Source organism: Melanerpes formicivorus, unplaced genomic scaffold (genome assembly GCF_026170545.1).
Source record: "Melanerpes formicivorus ecotype bairdi unplaced genomic scaffold, bMelFor1.0.p_v2 SCAF_35, whole genome shotgun sequence".
NCBI lineage: Eukaryota > Metazoa > Chordata > Aves > Piciformes > Picidae > Melanerpes > Melanerpes formicivorus.
Genome location: NW_027142387.1, coordinates 2,438,932 through 2,458,719, shown reverse-complemented (window position 1 = coordinate 2,458,719; position 19,788 = coordinate 2,438,932). Strand labels below are relative to the sequence as shown.

The following is a 19,788-nucleotide window of genomic DNA, read 5'->3' as shown; positions in this document are numbered from 1 at the left end:
CAGAAATTTCTGCAAGGGGTGTTTTATAAGCAGTTTAGCATGGCAGCGTTTTGGAATATGGTTTATTTTTATTGTTGTTTATAAGTAGGTGTCAAGACAGAGATAGCTACAATGGAAACAGTTTGTATAGGCTTTTTTCAGAGCAAGATGGGATCTCCACCTGCTTGCACTTAGTTTGTCTTTTCCTAAATGCAGACAGCTCCAGGGACTTGAATCTGAAAGGTGCTGAGCGTTTCTGACCCCCATCCATCAACCAGCATGCTTCCCGTGCACTGTTGCATTCACAGCAGTGTGATTACTCACGCTTTTTTTTACTTCATACTAGTGTATACTTCACAATGTTTAACAGTTTCAATTTCATTATTGAATTTCGTGTAGTCTTCCTCTCCTAAAGCATTTTCATGTTTTTGTTTCTTGTGTATCTGCCTGCCTGAACCAGTTTGTCTGTGTTCTGTGTGGAGGAAAAGCAAGGTGGTATTGCTAGTTGGCATTTTTTCAGAGTTGTTTACTGTGGTGTTCATCCATACACCTAGTCTGTCTTCCCCTCTGCTGGAAATACTGTCTGTTCCTGTTTCTGCTTTTTTTGTCATCCAAATTTATTTAGCTTGTTTTTGTTTTTTTTTTAATTGTTTTGGACAGGGAAGTAATTGTCATTTCATAGAATCATAGAATGGCTTAGGCTGCAAGGGTCCTTAGGTATCATCTACTGAAACCTCCCCACCATGGGCAGGGGTGCCTCTCAACAAGACTCGGCTGCTCAAGGCCACATCCAGTGTGGGTCTGAACACTTCCGGGGGGATGCCTCCACAACCTCCCTGGGCAACCTTTTCCAGAATTCCACAACCCTTGTACTGAAGAACTTCTTCCTAGGATTCAGTCTAAACCTACTCTCCCTCAGCTTCAAACCATTCCCTCTTTTCCTATTGCTGGACACTGTTATGAAAAGTCCCTCTTCTTCCTGGGCTGGATTTTGATGTCTAGATGCATTCAATCAGTGATGGCTGACACACTGTCTTTTAGCCTAGTGTATTTTACTGAGATTTTTAAAAGATCTTTGGATCAAGGAATGTGCTTCCTTCAGTCGATTGGTGCTCCATTCCCCTATAGCACTGAACACCTGGGAACGATACCAACAATGTTAATTAAAAAATATGCATCAGTGGAGAAAAAAGCATAAATGGGTTTATGATATAGTGTAAATTCTAGCTGTTGTACTCTGTGGACTGCCACAAATTATTTGTCCAGTTTAGTGAATTGACGTATTTTTGTTAATTGTAAACTTTATTTTATGCAGTGTTGCATGGAATGTATGGTTTCTGTATGGTAAGTTCTGCTTAGATATAAGAAAGAGAAGTTTTGCAGTGGAGTTAGTTAGGCTTTGGATCAGGGATGCTATGAAATCTTCATCTTTAGAGACAGTCAATACATGACTGAACAAGGCCGTGAACAGCCTCATCTGACATTAAAGTTGGCCCTGCTTCATTAGGGCTTTGGACCAAAAGAGTACCCGAGGTCCCTGATGGTCTAGATTACTCTAACTGGTATTTAAAGTATGACTGCATTGTTTCAGAGGTATCTGAAAGTGGTGGCATCTGATTAGCCATGCAGCTGAATTGTATGACTGTGAAAATATTTCTTAGTAGAGCTTTGTTAGAGTGCAAGCAACAGTTGAAACTGAAAAGATAGGGAATCATCAGCAGTTTAGAAGCCTGTGACCGTTTGAGGCTGTTCAAGCTGAAATTTCAGCAGGTCTGTTTTTTATTTATTTCTTTTTAGTGCTATGGTTCCTGCCTGTTTCTGTAGTGGATGACTTTTTTTACTCTAACAAATTGGATCAGGTTGCCAGCACCTGCAGGATAAGGACAAAGAGAGATTTCCCTGCCTAAAAGAGATATATTTTTGAATAACCTTTTCTAGTCTGAAGAAAACAAGAAAAGAAAGGGAGGAGTGACTTTTAGGGTGCATTGTGTATAAAAAAAAAAAAAAAAAAAAGGAAAAAAAAAAAAAAAAGGTGCATAAACCAGACGGTTTTATTTAAAGCATCCAAAGCTGATAAGGGAGGAAAAAGTGGGGATACAATGCACAGGCTGAAAATGCAGTTCTCGTTATTTAAATCTGGAAGGCTGTACAGTACATCTGTTTAACATCTTGCAGTTTCAAGAACTCTGCCTTGAAAACCTTCTGTCACAGTGACACATGAAATAAAAGGTTAAGTTATGGCTTTCAGATGCAAACCTGTAAAAGGTTTATCTAATAGCATCCCATCTTTTATTAACCCATTGCTGCTGCTCACCTACAACTCTCTTTTGCCAGCAGTTCTGGGAGAGATTCTACTGTGTAATGAAATGTCAACTGAGACTACAAAAGTGATTCTGTAATGGCATTAAATTACTTATTTACCATATCTAAATGGTAAATTTACATATCTTCATACTTCCTCATCTCTTTTCTCTATTGCTCTTAATATTATTCCATTGTATCTTTTTTTCACTTATTAAAGAAATGGACATGTTACTTTATTTTTGACATGAATTTTTGGAACAGTTAGTGGCACAGAATACTTTGAATAGTGTCAAGATTAGTGGTAGTAGAATGGCTTAAAGATGGTATTCTTAGTTCAGAGGTCTAAGTTTAAGGCTAAGAAATTAAAAGAAATTAGGGTGTAATGGTTGCCTTGTCATTAATATTTACTACTTCTGCATCTCATTATTTTAAAATAATCAACCTTTGCTCACAGAACAAAGCTATAGTATAAAACTTGTGTTGTCAAAATCTTCTTGACAGCTATGTGAGGAAATGTTTATCAGGCTAGGCTGAAGTTTGCTTAGTTAGAGAAAATGTGGGTAGTGCAAAAGTGATTCTTCAGGGTGCTCCTCAGCCATTACCTGGGAACCTAGTGTAAAATACAAGGGGTGCTACGACCCATTTAGCAGAAATTTCCTTTAACCTCTTAAAAGAGAATTTGGGACAAACTGCCCTGGCTTACCTGTCCCTATCATACTAGAACCAGTATTGCTCATTGAGTCAAAGAAAAATGAGGGTCTTTACTGCCCAGAGATGCTTTGTACCTTGCTAGATCAGGTAGTGCAAGCTTTCATCCTAATGTAATGGTTGAAGTCTGGTAGTTCCAAAATTAAGAAAGTCTGGAGCTTGGCTGTGATGCTTGTCATTTCCATGGGTTTTTCAGAGTGATTTTGGCTAAGTTATCCAGCTAGGTAGTGCTGTGGATTTACAAAATACAGAGAGTAATATTTACCTTGCTGAAACATGCTTTATTCATTGTCTGCAAAGTCCTTTAGAGATCCTTGGTTGAAATTTCAATGAGTGCTGCTATTTAATATGTTGAAGTGTGATTTGTTAGTTTTCTTTACAAGGTGCAGATGCTCCCCAAGAAACAATCATAATTTCTTTACCTCGAGGAGCTGGTGCCACGCATACAGCAGACACATCACAACAGTGAGCTCTGCTGTGTGACCCGCAGTGAGTGGGTGTGTGAAAGAGAGAGAGAGAGATAGCATTTCCTTCATAGACATACACACCCTCTGACCCAGACTGGAGAAGAATCTGCTTTGCAGAAGGTTTGCTTCAAGGGATTTTCCACATGTATTTTATTATGTTAAAGCTGATAGTGGTGACAAGTTGCACATTAAGTAACTGTTTCTTAAAAAATATGCTGTTTATATTCTCTTTAGGAAAAGTGATGTAATTCTGTGTTTCTCCGATAAACAAAGTCACTCGGTTATAGAATATGTTACTATTTCATATGAACCTTGCTGTCATCTGCCCCATACTTACTCCTTTTAGGCCTCTGGCTTTGTATGATGATTGCTTGCATGTTTAGGGACAAATGTATTCATACTCACTAAGTTAGTAGCCAGTGGTTTCCACCAGGGAAATAAGTTTAGTATGCTGTTAGTAATTTGGTTTCGAAAATGCCGTCAAGGTCCTCAACATAAGTCAGTGGAACATGTGGTCCTAATCATTCCCTTGAAAAGGAGACATGGTCTATTTTCCATTAGGAATGGTGCTTACACCAAATGAGTAAATACAGAATGAAATTTACACATGTACTGTACCTTTTGTGTGTGTGTGTATACATTCAAACATGCGTGTACATGTGTAAGCTTAGGCATACTCCCAGTGAGTGTAACATGGTGTCTGCTGTAACACAGCCAGGCATAGGTATCATAGTATCATAATGTCAGTCAGGTGTCCCAGTTTGAGGCCAGGCAGATCCTCTCTTGCCCTTGAAAGGGGTAAAAGAATGACACACGAATGGATTGCAGAAGTGATGGAAAGTTTAAATGGAAAAGCAATCAGTGTTTTACAGAAAGCTACAAGCACAGTGACAAAAAAAACCCCAAAGCATACAGTGTCCCCTTGCAGCACACCCAAAAGCCTCCCAACACTTCCCTTTTCCCCACCTGAGGGTACACCCAAAACCCCCAGGGCTTGCTCTTCCCCCCTTCCCCCCCCCTCCACTAGCCTAGTCATAGCTGGCCAGGTCTGAGACAGCCCCTCCCCCTTCTCCTCCGGGCATTAGGCCTAGCCAGGCCTACGAGGCCTTGAGATAACTGCCCCACCATTACCCCATAGGGAGCATCGCAGGAGAGCAGAGAGGGAAGAAAGAGGAAGTGAGAGACTTTGCAGATAGATTTATGGGGCACAGGATATTATGGGTATGGAACATGCAGTTTCCAGTCTCCACCAACTGGGCTGGACCCTCAGGACACTGGAGATGTAGCTCGTGTGGCAGCAACAGGAGGCACCCAGCCTAAACTGCCGCAACAGGGAACAATAGCGTTGGTAGAAGAACTGGAAAATGCAGCTGTTTGCAAATTTATTTATTTTTTCTCTCCCCCACCAGCCAGCAAAGTTCAAAACTTGCCTTTTCATTATTAGTTGTCATAGAGGAGCTACAGTAAAATTTCTTGTCAAGGTGCTGGGATTTTAATGTACTTTCTACTCAGAGTTCCTAGTGGTAGAACTGCAGTCCCCAGCCCTTGTGGTGTGCTGTGCCGTTATAGAGAATCAGAGACTAGCCTTAGATAGACTCATGCTATAGAGCATGGCATTGGAGAACAGAAGTAGAGAGAACTGCCTGTTTTTGTAGGATCTGTTTTATTGCACTGAATCAGGAGGGTGCTGAGGGGCTTTCTCCTCTTTCCCCTCTTCCCTCTTACAAGAACTGAGTTTGAATGGTATACTGGTTGGCAGAACTTCAGTCCAGTTTCTCCCTTGCTTTCTGGCAGCCTTCTCTTTACTGTGCATGGAACCTTCTGGTGGTGGAGCAGCAAAGCAAAGTCCTCTTGTGCATTCCTCACTGTTATGTTCCCTTCAGGTGTTGGAGCAGAGGCCTGGGTATTATTTCCACTTTCTCTACTTTTAGCTAAATTTCTTATGCTTAATGCTCTGGTGTTCAGAAGATAAAACCTGGGGAGAAAGCAGTGCTTGGCTCTGTCTTGAGTGCATTTTATGTAGGCTAGGTGTGAGGCGGAATGTAAACTACAGCTTTTCTACAGAAGCATTCTTGCTCAGCTTTTTCAGCTGAATTTTCTTCTGAGATCGCCTGTTCAAAGCTGATTATCTGAAATTAGACCTGTTCCTCTGCTGTCCAAACAGAATCTAACCTACAAGGCATAGCAAACTACGATAACAAAATGCCTGTGAGAAGGGGACACAGGGCTCCTTCATTGTCTTGTAGGCTTGGTAGTGTCTGTCCTGTTACACCTTTAATCACTCTTGGGCATTTCCTTGTCTTTTAATGGGTATAGACCACTAGATATGGTCTCAGTAATTGCTAACCAAGAGCTTCCTGAGTACTATATTTGCAGGACAAGAATTCACACGGAATGATAGAATTTTATTCACAGCACTTTGGAAGACGTTGAAGAACATTTCCTTTCTTTCACAAGCAGTGAAGCTGCTTCATATAATAAATCCATGAGCTGGATTTACTTATAGTTTAGTTTATTATTTTCATATACTGTTTTTTCTGTGATTGGAAATTAAAAACCTCAAACTTATAGGAACCAGATATGTTTTGTTGTGGTGTTGTTTGTTTAACAGCCTCTCTTATCCCTTTCCCCCTCCTTCCCCCCACCTCCCCCTCTTTGTTAGAAATATGTATTGATGAAAATTACATTCATATTTCCTGGAATAAGTCAATTTTCCAAATATTACTGTGAATTTCTGTCACTCTGTCTTCTATTGTGAACTTTTAACTTCAAATTTCATGTAATGCTGACTCTGGTGTCTTTGAAATGGGCAGGGCCAAGACTGCAACACTGACCTGTTTTCGGGGATCTCTGCTTATGCTGTGTGCTCCTCTCACATATTCCAAGTCAGGTAATGGGCCTTGTTTTTCTATGGCCTCCTTCTTTCTCTCACAAGTGTTACATTTATCTTGAAGAGAAACTTTTTTTTTTTGACTTGAAGTTGTTCCTCACAAAGTTTCACTGCTGCCATGCAGTATGATATAGATGTGAAAGGTGTTGCCCTGATGATATATCTTTACACAGGTGGCATATGAAATACAGTCCTACAGATGGGGAGTCAGAGTATACCCACTCTTTCCTATTTGTATTTCATCTTGAGGAAGCAATTTCAACACATATCAGTTCCTATCTTTAACAAATCACACAGCCACTATGTACCCTGGTCAGGTACAATCATTGCCTATTAAAGATAGGATATATTTAGCTGTCCTCCAGCTGCACTACAAGCTTCACTGTGGACATACATTCCCTGTGTCACATCTTGGAGGCTGAAGTCATTGTTACCTTAAGGTTCTCCAATTTCTGTTACATTTATGTGAAGTCCTGCATCTGACACTTTTGGCACTGGTTAGAGCTATGGAGGTTTTCCTGCAGATTGTCAAGACAGATCTCTCCCTTTTCCTCTGACACTTGCAGTATTGTCATCGCTGATCTCCAGTCTTTTGTGTTATTCATGGGCTTGTTTTCAGATGAGGGAGGACATTAGTTCACAAAAATGAATGTGTTCATATAAGTTTCACACAAGTCAACATTTCTCATTCAAGAAAGCTGCTTGGGCATGTCCATAACTTTGTCAGGACTTTCAGCATGTACTTAAAATACTTAAATGCTTAACTGGACAGGGATGGACTAAATCTTTCCTGAATCAGAGCCATAATTTTTGATGTGTCAGTTACATGATCTATTGCAGAATCTGCTTTGACAGATGGATCTAGATAATGAGAAAGCCACAGAAAGGCTTCTTAGTGGGAAAGCTGGGTATTTTTTCTTGTATCTCACTTTTTTTCTGCCTGTTTTCCTCCTGGGAAAAGCATTTAGCACTGCTTACTCTTTTTTTTAATTTTATTTTAAATATGTATTCACACCTCTGTGTGTGTAGATCCATATATGTACACATGAAGTTAGTATATATCTGTGTATTGTTCTGTATACGTACAAACAAAGGTTAATTCCTCTACTTGGCTGTTGCTATTGGAGCTTTAGCTGTGTTATAGCAGAAAATGTATTTTCCCTTTATTGTTCAGTGTGAGAATGTACAGATGCTAATGTACCCTGAATGACTTCTTTAAAACAAATTGCTGTTGCCTCATCTTTCCAGAAACAGTGAGGTTTCATGTGGGAGCAATACATGTTCTCCTTCATGGAGGCCTGTTGCCGCTAGTATCCTATTTGAGAGTGTCTGTCCTAGGTTACAGTTATCTTTCTCTGGGCAAACTGGAGAAGAGAGTTAACAAGAGTTAAGGTAGACAGGAGGAGATGTGAACTGTTATCAGTTCTAGATGTGTGGTAGAAATACCTCTTCGTATGGATTTGTGCCTGAAGTTTAGGATATTTATGTTGTAGGTAATCTGCGGAAGAGCCAAACTTTTTGCTGCAGACTTACTCTAAATATTCACTATGAGTTCAAAGACATCTGAAAGAGGCTGAGCAGCTGATAGAGATGAGAATTCGAGGGAATGGTAATAGATCTATTTGACAAACTAATAAAGCTAGTTTGAGGAAACTTTAAGGAGACTGCATCCTCAGTCCCTGCTGAAATCAACAGAAGCCGTTGTTTGAAATCAGACCATGTTGTTGCAGATTAAAAGAGACAGACACATTCAGAGAAAAGGTGCTTTAGGGCAACTGCTTCCTAGTCTAAGACCTGCCCTTAAGATGCTTGTTATCAGTAAGAAAAAATTAAAATGAGGGAAATACTTATAATAGTGTACATTACTCCTGCAGTAGAACACTTTTTACCCCCAGTTTCAAACAGATGCAGCTTCCTCTGTATTTAATTTTTCTGCTTTTGATATGCAAACAATAACCAATATTTCAGTTTCCTTTGCCTAGTTGATATTCAGATTACACTTCTTAAAGAGCATCAGAATAGGAGGGAAATCATTGTGGTGTTCAGTGCCTTTGGACAGCATTTAGTACATGGGAAGTGTAACAGACCCAGTTGGTGGTGAGAGCAATACTAGTAGGTTGTGCCCAGTAGCTGCTTTCCGGCTTTCCTCTCTGAGGACTTTGACAAGGATTGTATTCTGTTCTACCCTGAGTCTGTGTGCTGAGGTTTTATTTTTTGACTACATGGAATAGGCAAGGCAATGTACCTTACTCACTGATGCCATGACCAGTGGCACTGTAAGGAAACTAACTGAGGAGTATTTGGTGCAATAACTCGTCAGTTGAAAAGATTTCAGTATGTCGCAGTATGTGTGCAGTCTTTTTTTTTTTTTTTTTTTTTTTCCCTTGAAGTACTGGCTGTGCAATTCAATAACTTCCCAACACAGGGAATTAGACTAGAATAGAATAAACCAGGTTGGAAGAGTCCTTCAAGATCATCATGTCCAACCCATTAACTAATCCAACCCACCTAAATTGAGGAAGGCCATTTTCTTTTTACAAGGCAGTCATGGAACAACTTCAAGTCAAAAAATATCTGTGATTTTCCACCTTGAATACTGAGTTCAGTTATGAACCCCTCACTAGAAAAAAGACATTGAGTTGATGGAGCATGTCCAGAGAAGGGGAACAATGATGGTGAAGGGTCTGAAGAACAGGTCTGGTGAAGAGTGGCTGAAGGAACTGGGGTTGTTTAGTCTGGAAGAGAAGATGACGAGGAGATATATTCTTGCTCTCTACAACTCCCTGAAAGGAGATGGGAGTGAGGTGAAGGTTGTTCTCTTTTCCCAAGTAACTAGCAATAGGATGAGAGGAAATGGCCTCAAGTTGCACCAGGGGAGGTTTAGGCTGGATATTGGGAAAAATTTCTTTACTGAATGTGTAATCAGCCCTTGGAACAGGCTGCCCAGGGAGGTGTTCGAGCCACCATCCCCAGAGGTGTTCAGAAACATGGAGACATGGCATTTTGGGACATGGTCTAGTAGGCATGGTGGTGTTGGGCTGAGGGTTGGACTTGATCTTGGAGGTATTTTCCAGCCTTAATGGTTCTATGATTCTATGAAAAAGGAAGGACAGTAACTTTGTACTGCAATTATGTCATTTGTAAATTCTAGAATTGTTGGTCATGTTTATGAACACAAAAAATCAGATTTCCAGAACTTCTACTTTGAAGAGTTATCTACAAGTCATACAGTATTGCTAAGGAACCAAAACTACGGGCAGCTTGTGTAGGAAATTTCCAAGGTGAAGTTGAAAGTACAAAACATAATGTGCCACTTTTTCTCTGCTATTAGATATTAGTTCATGATTTTTCACTTATTATTTTGGCACTTATGTTCAACCCAGTCATGTACTTTAAAATTACTCTATAATATCATTTATCTATTCCTTAACACTTTTTCTTCTGTACATCTCAAAGCTCTTTGCTGAACAGGTTTGTGTTGGTATCTCCATGTAATCTAACAGGAAATGGAAGCACTGGGGCCCTGGAGTAGCTTTACCTGAGATATCAGATTGTCAGGACAAGAAATGGGATCTCCTGTGTTATTGGATAATATGCTTAAATGTTTTTGCACTTCCAGAACTCTGAAAAGGTACAGAATATTTTAAAATTTGAGGGTTTGGTATGGTTTTCATATGGTTGGTAGTTTGTTTGTTTTTTTTTTTTTTTCCATGGAATTGGGAAGACCTCTAAGATTGTCAAGTCCAACTGTCTGAAAACTGGTCAGTTGTTAAACAAGCAAGGGCAAACTGCTGTGAGCTGAAATCTTGCCAGGTATCACTGAATTTTATTGTTCAAGTAATAAAACATGGTGTTTTCAGTTTGGGTTTTACCGTTTATGTTCAAGTTTTCCTGTATCTGAAGCTTGAAGCAAAACAAGAGAGTATGAAAAAACTGGCAGAAAGACTGATTGGGGAATAAAAATACCCAAGCCTCACTCAGCTCTGCAGTGTATACCTTTCTGTTGCATAAAAAAATTGCAAGCAGTATTCAAGTGAATCAAAACTATTCAGCAGAGAATTCTGTGTTCTCAGTTCATGTCATGAAGGAAATGAAAAGAGAGAGCGTGTTATGACAACTTTGTCAGGCAGTGACTGAATTTTAACTTCTTTTTTTTTTTTTTTTTTACATTTTATTTTATTCTTTTACTATATTTGAATGGAGACTTTCCAATCTGCTTTCCTATGAAAACCAGTTTCTCAGAGAGTTGACTTGACTGTCTGAAAGGGGAAACCTGTGCTTGGCTTTTGGCTAGTACATCACATAGTGCTGAGATGACGCTCCTGTCCAGCTGGAAATATTCAGTTCATTGTTCATCCATCGCCATCAGGATGTGTCATGGGGGTTGCCCTGTTTGTTCTATTTTTGTTTCTTTCCTTTTGCCTTCACGGTTGGATAGTTTTAAGTGCATAAATGATAACTGGAGCTTTATCCTAATACATATGTCTGTGCAATGTTTTTATCAGTAACACTCTTAGGGGGAGGAGAAGAGAATGCTCCTAACTCTGAATCATAATCTAGCTTCCACGGGGTTTGCATCCTGGTCCTCTTTTTTTTTCTTTCTTCTTCTCTCCAGGCAATCACATTTTTTTCTTTTCTTCAGGGGTTTGATTGCTGTGTTTGTTTTCCATCTTAGCAATACAGACAGATTATTACTGCATGCAATTTAGGGAACTGTGCTGTTTGATGGATTAAGCATAATTCTGTCTGGGAATATCATGGATTCTGGTTCTGAGGGTGATGTACTGTTTGGCATTAAGCAAATCACTTAACAGGGCACACTAAAAGGTAAAAAGGTTTGTCAGTTAACATAAGAATGTACTAAAGTAAGTTTACAATGAGATGCTAATTGAAGATGTAGCAGTTTATAGATTTCTATGTTTGGGGATGGGAGGAAATGTAAGATAAATGCTGGGCATTATTTTAGGGTTAGCTCATGACATAATGCCATTGGTAAAAGCTTCTTAGTCTTCACTGTAAGTTTTCTATTAGTGTTAACTACCATTCGTGAGCAATCGGAACATAACGTATGTGCAATTCAGTGTTCCCACTGTAAAATAGGTACAGTACTTCATAACTCAGTTATGTTTTTATAATTGATACTTAGAATTTGTACTTACATACATATAATTTATACTTACATATTTATTACTGTGTATATGTAATACTTAATATTGTGTATAAAATTTGTGGCAGAGAAGAAAAAATAAGTATCTCTGTATGAAAGCCTTTGGTAAGTTCATTGGAGAAAGGATTGGTTGGTGAGTATTTTTTTTGTTTCTTTTTAAAGGGAATAATTACCTCTGTCTCGTTCTCTTTATTACTGTTTTCAGTTGCATGAGGCAAACATTTTTAAGAAGTATGAAAGTTATCGCCCTTGATTTTATGCAAAAGCCAGGCTAGATCAGAGAGCAGCTAAGGAAGTTAAATAATTTGGTTTCCAAATTTATTTCCCCTAAGTTTTGATGAGAAAAATGAAAATTTGCATGCAAAGTAAATTAGTATTTTCCCCTACAGCAGAAAGATTGATAAATCCTGACTTCTGGGGCTGCTCTAAGAGATAACGGGTATTAGCAGTATGTGTAGTGCTCAGTAGTTGGGTCACACCATAGGAAGGAAGCAGTGCACAGTTGCATAGTGAGTAAGAAAATAGAAGGGAATAAAGAGCTGTGTAAGTTATAAACGTGTGGCCTCTGCCAAATTTATGTGAGAAATGTGTTCTTGACCACTTGCATAGGTTTGTAACTTGGTTGTTGAGCATTATATAGGATCTGTGTTAGGAATTTTAAATTAAATACTTCTAGCAGTGTGTAGATACAGGACATAAAACTTCAGTGGTAATCTTTCTGACCTCTTACTTTACTAATTCTAATATCAGAATCACAGAATATGTGTTACACCTATAGGCTGAGAGTTGATGCACTTTTTCCTTGTGCTTTTGAAATAAGAGATTAATACACTGCTGTAGCGCACTTAATTAGTGGCAAACCAGCTTTTGTTAGCTTTGTAATATTACACAGCAATCCAAGTGAAAGGAGGAAAATTGTGGGTAAACATGAATAAATAAGGAAGCAATTAGATTATATGAAAATTGTTTAGGTTCTGGTGGAAGAGTCTGTAACCTACTAATGGCAGTAAGTACAGTTTAATTACTAATGCCAAAAAAGGAGGTTGAACATAGAAGGGAGGGAATGTTTCTACTTGTTACCACTTATGATTTTCTAAAAGCTATCCATATGGGTCCACTTGGTCTGAACTTATAGGCAAGTTGGTTTCTAGCCAGATGCTCCATCTCCTTGAGCTCACACCTCTCTATAGAGCTCTAATGTTCCCCCAAAGAGTACTTTTTTCTCTTTTTTTAAGAACTCTCTAATTTAGATTTGGCAGTTGAAGCATGATGGCGATTGAATGTTTTGAGAATGAGCAATAAATAAAGCTTTAAAACTTCCATTGTTTTGTCTCTCAGTTGCTGTGCTATGCAGTTGCATAAGCATCCATAGGCTAATGCAGTGCAAATCAGATTGGATTACATCTGCTAAGGTCACATTTTGGTTAAGATTTTTTTTTTTTAAATTAATTTTTTTTCTTTCCTCCAAAGCTTCAGCTATCCTCATTTGTATCATAAATAGAGAAGTATAAAGGAGGAGTGCTTTGTTTGAGGAGACAATATCCAAGAAGGAATTGGTTGAATGAAGATGGTAGAGATTGGCTAATCTGAATAACATACTTGTAATGAAACATGGTTTCTTTCCCCACACCTCTGCCCTCCCCAATCCTGTATGAATACTGGGTAATCCCTCTCTCTTTTTCCACCATGGTAACCTGCTGTTTTGTCTCTGCCTGCTCAAAATTTGATCTGCATGTCATGTGGCTCTTTCAAACTGTGCAAGCCCCAGTAACTCCAGAGATTTCTGCCTCTGACAAAGCACTCTAACAAGCTAAACCATGACTGTATTGTAGAAAACACAGTGTGTCTCTAGCATGGCAGTGTGTTCTCCATCCTCCTGCAGAGCTTTGTAGGCAGCAAAGTGTGTGGGTTGTCTGACTGCATGTAGTGAAGTTAGTCTGGCCACAGGTTCTCTTCCAGTGTCCCAGTCCTGATACTGGAATTGTAGTGATAATGATCATACAGAGCCATGGCTGAAAGAAAGAACACATAGCTCACCATATAGAATGTGGACATTAAGTATGTACATGAAAGACTGAAGGTTTTCTGGTTGTTATTTTCTTCCATTCTTATGTACAGTGTAGGCTGGCTATGCAGATATCCAAAGGTCGAAGAACATCAAGATGATGTAGGTCTACACTGCCATACACATTCTTGCTGTCTACGACTACCTGAAGAGAGGTTGTAGCCAGGTGGGGGCTGGTCTCTTCTCCCAGGCAACCAGCACCAGAACAAGAGGACACAGTCTCAAGCTGCACCAGGGGTGGTTTAGGCTGGAGGTGAGGAAGAAATTCTACACAGAGAGAGTGATTGCCCACTGGAATGGGCTGCCTGGGGAGGTGGTGGAGTCACCATCATTGGAGGTGTTTAGAAGGAGACTTGATAGGGTGCTTGGTTGCATGGATTAGTTGTTTAGGTGGGTTGGATGATAGGTTGGACGCGATGATCTCGAAGGTCTCTTCCAACCTGGTCTGGTCTATTCTATTCTACACACAAAGCGGCATTCACTAAAATCAGATCACAAACCGGGCACATGCAAACTAATCCATACTCTGCCAAGTAATCCCTAAACTCTGGTCATGAAAATGATCGGGAGGCTGGAACACCTTTCCTATGAGGACAGACTGAGGGAGCTGGGGTTGTTCAGCTTGAAGAAGACCTGGGGAGACTTCACAGTGTAACTAAGGTTGGAAAGGACCTCGAGGATCATCAAGTCCAACCTATCAACACAGACCCCATGACTAGACCATGGCACCAAGTGCCATATCCAATCCCCTCTTGAATGCCTCCAGGGACGGTGACTCAACCACCTCCCTGGGCAGCACATTCCAATGGGGAATGACTTGCTCGGTGAAGAACTTCCTCCTCACCTCGAGTCTAAACCTCCCCTGGCGCAGCTTGAGACTGTGTCCCCTTGTTCTGGTGCTGGTTGCCTGGGAGAAGAGAGCAACCCCTTCCTGGCTACAACCACCCTTCAGGTAGTTGTAGATGGCAATGAGGTCCCCCCTGAGCCTCCTCTTCTCCAGGCTAAACAATCCCAGCTCCCCCAGCCTCTCCTCATAGGGCTTGTGTTCAAGGCCTCTCCCCAGCCTTGTTGCCCTTCTCTGGACACGTTCAAGTGTTTCAATGTCCTTCTTAAACTGAGGGGCCCAGAACTGGACGCAGTACTCAAGGTGCGGCCTAACCAAAGCAGAGTACAGGGGCACAATGACTTCCCTGCTCCTGCTGGCCACACTATTCCTAATGCAGGCCAGGATACCATTGGCCCTCTTGGCCACCTGGGCACATTGCTGGCTCATATTCAGGTGGCTGTTGATCAGCACCCCCAGGTCCCTCTCTGTTTGGCAGCTCTCCAGCCACTCCGACCCCAGCCTGTAACTCTGCATGGGATTGCCGTAGCCAAAGTGCAGCTCTCGGTGCTTGGACTTGTTGAATGCCATCCCATTGGATTCTGCCCATAATAGACTTAATAGTAGCCTTCCAGTATCTAAAGGAAGTCTGGAAAGGGAGTATTTACAAAGGCCTGTAGTGATAGAACGAGGGGCACTGGTTTCAAATTAGATAAGAGTAGATATATTTGGTTTGTTATATTTTGTTACATTTTCCCCTCTCCTCTGTCCATCTAAGGGGGCGTGATAGAGTGGCTTTGGTGGGCATTTGGCCCCTAGCCAGAACCAAACTACCACAGCAGATTTAGGTTGGAGGTTAGGAGGAAGTTCTTTACTATGAGAGTAGTGGAACACTGGAACAGCTTGCCCAGGGAGGTGGTTGAGGCCCCATCTTTGGAAATATTCAAGGTCAGGCTCGACAGGGTTCTGGGCAACCTGATGTAATGGAGGATGTCCCTGCTCACTGCAGGGGGGTTGTGCTAGATGACATTTGGTGGTCCTGTCCAACCCAAACCATTTTGATTCAAGTGAAGTAGCCCAAAAATACCATTTAAATACCTGGTAAAATTTTGTTTTATCCTTTGCATACTGAAGATCAAAGCTGGGAATCAACAACTTCCTTCTCCTTAGTATTCTATAGAATAGTCCAGTTTACTTATTCAACACCAAAGGGTAAGTGTTAAGTATTATTGCTTCATTATTATTTCAAACAATTTGGATCATTTTCCGTAATATTTGCACTCTAAAAAGTTTGCAAAAGCATACTGGAAACTTCATAACATACTTTCTTGTGAATTTTCTGGCCTTTTCATCATCTGATTGCACTGTAGCAACTCTTCTTAGAGTATACTTGGATTTCTCTTTTTTGTTTTATTTAGAAGCACTTTGTTTTATTTAGAATCAGGAAACACACATGAATTTCAAGGGGGGGTAGAGGGGGTGGGTCGGTATGTTTACCTTTTCTGAAATTCCAGAAACAGTTCAAATCAAGGTTTAATTGAGCATTTTTCCTCTCCTTTTTCTTTCTTTTGTTTCACAAGTCTAGTTCATTTGAAACACAGCTTGGAGTTGGCTGCAGGGGAATGCAAACTGTCCTATTGTAGGGGAGGACATGCCTAATACACACTATTGTCTTTCTCCATGCGTTGTGTAGGCAAATATAGCCTTCACGATTTCCTATCTTGCTGTCTTCAGCAGTTACTGCCTACGAAAAGAGCCATGTGTTCTTGATGCTTCGCTGTGTTCTTTCTTCAGCTAGCATGGTTGTGTTCTAGAAGGTGAAAGTTTGGTGTTACTATCACTTCTACATTTAGCTAGTGTGGACCCCAGAGTGTTCTGAGCCTCCTGAGGTTAACTACATAAAATAGCTACAAATCTGGTTAGAGACTAAACCTGGTTTCAGTTGGGAAAAAAAAAAAAAAAAAGAAGCTGATTTGTTTTTTTTCTGACAAGAACAGAAAGGGATCTGCAAAGTGACAGTAGAGCTTCAGAAGTGTTCCATCCTGAGGTGCCGTGTGGATGCTTTTATTCTCAAAGGCAGCCATTTTGTGGTTTCATTTTCAAAGTAACTAAGTGAAACAATCTAAAGATGCACTGTTTGAAGTAAGCATGTCTGCAGAGGGAGCTACTATTCAATAATTGCCTTTTTTCCCTTTTTCTTTTTTTGACCAGTTCAAGATTTTCTTTCTCAAGCCTTGGATCTTCATTAGCATACCATGGTCCATCTTTGCTCAGGACAGCTTTTAATTTCATGTTTCTTTGTCATGGTGTAGATCTGACCACAGAAGGTTTTGCCACCTGTGGGCTTGACTTTCAGTTCATAGTGCCACTGAAACTCATAGGGACCAAGTGAATTGAGTGAAATCTCCAGATATGTCTCTGAAGGCCATCTGGCCATCTATATGTCACAAAGACTGTGTTTACTCTCAGGTGCTGAAATAGTAGAGATGAGGCAAAAGGTAAGCAAGCAACAGGACAGAAACTGAAATATCTACTATGGTGTCATGTTGAATTGACATTTCCTTTACTCCAGGACTAAAGACAAAGTGTGGAAACCAGAGATAACCTCAGTGGTTTTATTGTCTTTGATAATTTAAGGAAAGTAAACCTCATTCTTCTACTATTTTCTTATGATTTTGTGTTCCATAAGATTCTTACAGAGGCCTCCCACATAAAGAGGAGAAATCAAGAAACCAATTAATTCTCTTTTGAGTTTTAAAAATTGCCTGGGAAAGATGTATTGATGGCTATAGATTACCACTGTTTACAGAAGATGAGGGAAAAAAACGTTTAAAAGTGATCCCAGGCTCCAGAAAAGCTCAGACTTCACTGTCTGAACTGTGTGCACATAAATAATAAGCTTTTGTTAAAGCCCCAGGGCTATTACGTAAAAACTGCAAATCCTGATAAATTAGTTATAATATATTGTCCTCAGAATAGATGGCTACAGTCTTGGAAATGAAACATTTTAGCAGTCCATTAGCCATTTTATTTTTCTTGAATTCAGAGGACATACATATCAGTCACAAAAAGATATGTTATGAATATTTCTTAAAATGTGAGAGAGGTTTTATCACACTTGGGAAATGACTTAGAAAAATGCTGATATCTTTGGCCACTGGGATCTGTGCAGGATTTATAATTTTTTTCCCCCTACTGTGTGCAGAATCTTAGGCCTTTTTTTTTTTTTTCTTTTTTTTCCTTCCCCCTAACTGAGAACCTTCCAATACAGCATTAGGCAGTGACTAACATCTGCCATATGCCTTTTGTTCTTTATCTTCTGTTGAGGAAGGGATTGATACCTTATGAATACTGAGTGATTCATACATCTGTTTTTAAAAGAATACAATAGAATAAACCAGGTTGGAAGAGACCTTCAAGATCATCGCGTCCAACCTATCATCCAACACCACCTAATCAACTAACCCATGCAACCAAGCACCCTGTCAAGTCTCCTCCTGAACACCTCCAGTGATGGCGATTCCACCACCTCCCGGGGCAGCCCATTCCAATGGGCAATCACTCTCTCTGTGTAAAACTTCCTCCTGACCTCCAGCCTGAACTTCCCCTGGCGCAGCCTGAGACTGTGTCCTCTTGTTCTGGTGCTGGCTGCCTGGGAGAAGAGACCAACCTCTGCCTGTCTACAACCCCCCTTCAGGTAGTTGTAGAGAGAAATAAGGTCACCCCTGAGTCTCCTCTTCTCCAGGCTAAGCAGCCCCAGCTCCCTCAGCCTCTCCTCATAGGGCTTGTGTTCCAAGCCCCTCACCAACTTTGTTGCCCTTCTCTGGACTCGTTCCAGCAAGTCAACATCCTTCCTAAACTGAGGGGCCCAGAACTGGACACAGTACTTGAGGTGTGGCCTAACCAGTGCAGTGTACAGGGGCAGAATGACCTCCCTGCTCCTCCTGGCCACACTGTTCTTAATGCAGGCCAGGATGCCATTGGCCCTCCTGGCCACCTGGGCACACTGCAGGCTCATGTTCATCCTACCATCAACCAGCACCCCCAGGTCCCTCTCTGCCTGGCCACTCTCCAGCCACTCTGACCCCAGCCTGTAGCTCTGCACGGGGTTGTTGTGGCCAACGTGCAGAACCCGGCACTTGGATGTGTTAAATCTCATGCCGTTGGACTCTGCCCATCTGTCCAGCCTGTTGAGGTCTCTCTGCAAAGCCTCTCTACCCTCCAGCAGATCAACTCCTGTCCCCAGCAAATTTACTGATGATAGACTCAATGCCCTGATCCAGATCATCAATAAAGATGTTAAAGAGGATGGGGCCCAGCACTGATCCCTGGGGGACTCCACTACTGACTGGCCGCCAGCTGGATGTGACACCATTCACCACCACTCTCTGGGCTCGGTCATCCAGCCAGTTCCTAACCCATCGCAGTGTGCTCCCGTCCAAGCCATGGGCTGACAGCTTGGCCAGGAGTTTGCTATGGGGGACGGTGTCAAAGGCCTTGCTGAAGTCCAGGCAGACCACATCCACAGGCCTCCCCACATCCACCAGGCGGGTCACCTGCTCGTAGAAGGAGATCAGGTTGGTCAGGCAGGACCTGCCCTTCCTAAATCCATACTGGCTGGGCCTGATCCCTTGGCCATCCTCTAAGTGCTGTGTGTTGCACTCAGGATGACCTGTTCCATGATGTTGCCTGGCACTGAGGTCAGGCTGACAGGCCTATAATTCCCTGGCTCATCCAACCGGCCCTTCTTGTGGATGGGCACCACAAGAAAGTGTCTGTCTTACTTTAGGTGTATCTTGGGAAGGTAAGGCCAAAGAAATTAGTTTTCTTATTTACTGGAAAGTAGTGAGTAGTGAGTCTGTCAGACTCCTGTCACCATCATATAGAAATAGACAATCTCATGGCTGGTCATTATTTTGTGCCTAAACTTTATGGGGAATCAGAAAGGGATTGTTAAGTTATTCTGCTGTCTTCACCCATCCACCTGCAGGTTTACATGGCTGTACATTGTACAGCATTTCTCAAAAGTTTGGCTTCATGTTTCAAAGAGAAATTATAGATTTGAATTTTAAAGAGAAATTAAGGATTTTGAGAAAATGGTGGGTTTGAATTGTACTTATTTTTAATTTTTTTTCAAATGTGTTTGAAATGTGGTCAAATGTGTTTCCATGCCTGAAGTTTTCTCCATGGAGAGGGACAGTTTTTGAGTTACAAAATCAATAACATACAATCTGAAAAAAATAATGCAATAGGATGGAACCCTGTGTTGTTAAATTGCTTCAAAGCTGATTTTGATTAGCTAAAGTGTTAAATTGCTTTTCAGTTGGTGTAAGGCGTTTTCATGTAGGGGCTTTCAGTGGTAGCGCTGCAAAGTGAACACTGCTC

General features: G+C 41.0%; 1 protein-coding gene across 4 annotated transcripts in view; it reads left to right on the top strand.

Moving 5' to 3' along the window:
* SUGCT (succinyl-CoA:glutarate-CoA transferase) overlaps positions 1-19,788 on the top strand; it is a 339,487-nt gene that overhangs the window by 161,579 nt on the left and 158,120 nt on the right. Inside the window, exons 13-14 of one of the 4 annotated variants that reach the window (XM_068156839.1) lie at positions 6,272-6,348; positions 9,852-9,979. The exons of the other annotated variants lie outside the window; for them this stretch is intronic. Coding sequence (XP_068012940.1) covers positions 6,272-6,348; positions 9,852-9,975 — 201 coding nt within the window. The 3' untranslated portion in view covers positions 9,976-9,979. The remainder of the gene's footprint in view (positions 1-6,271; positions 6,349-9,851; positions 9,980-19,788) is intronic. 4 annotated transcript variants of the gene reach the window in all.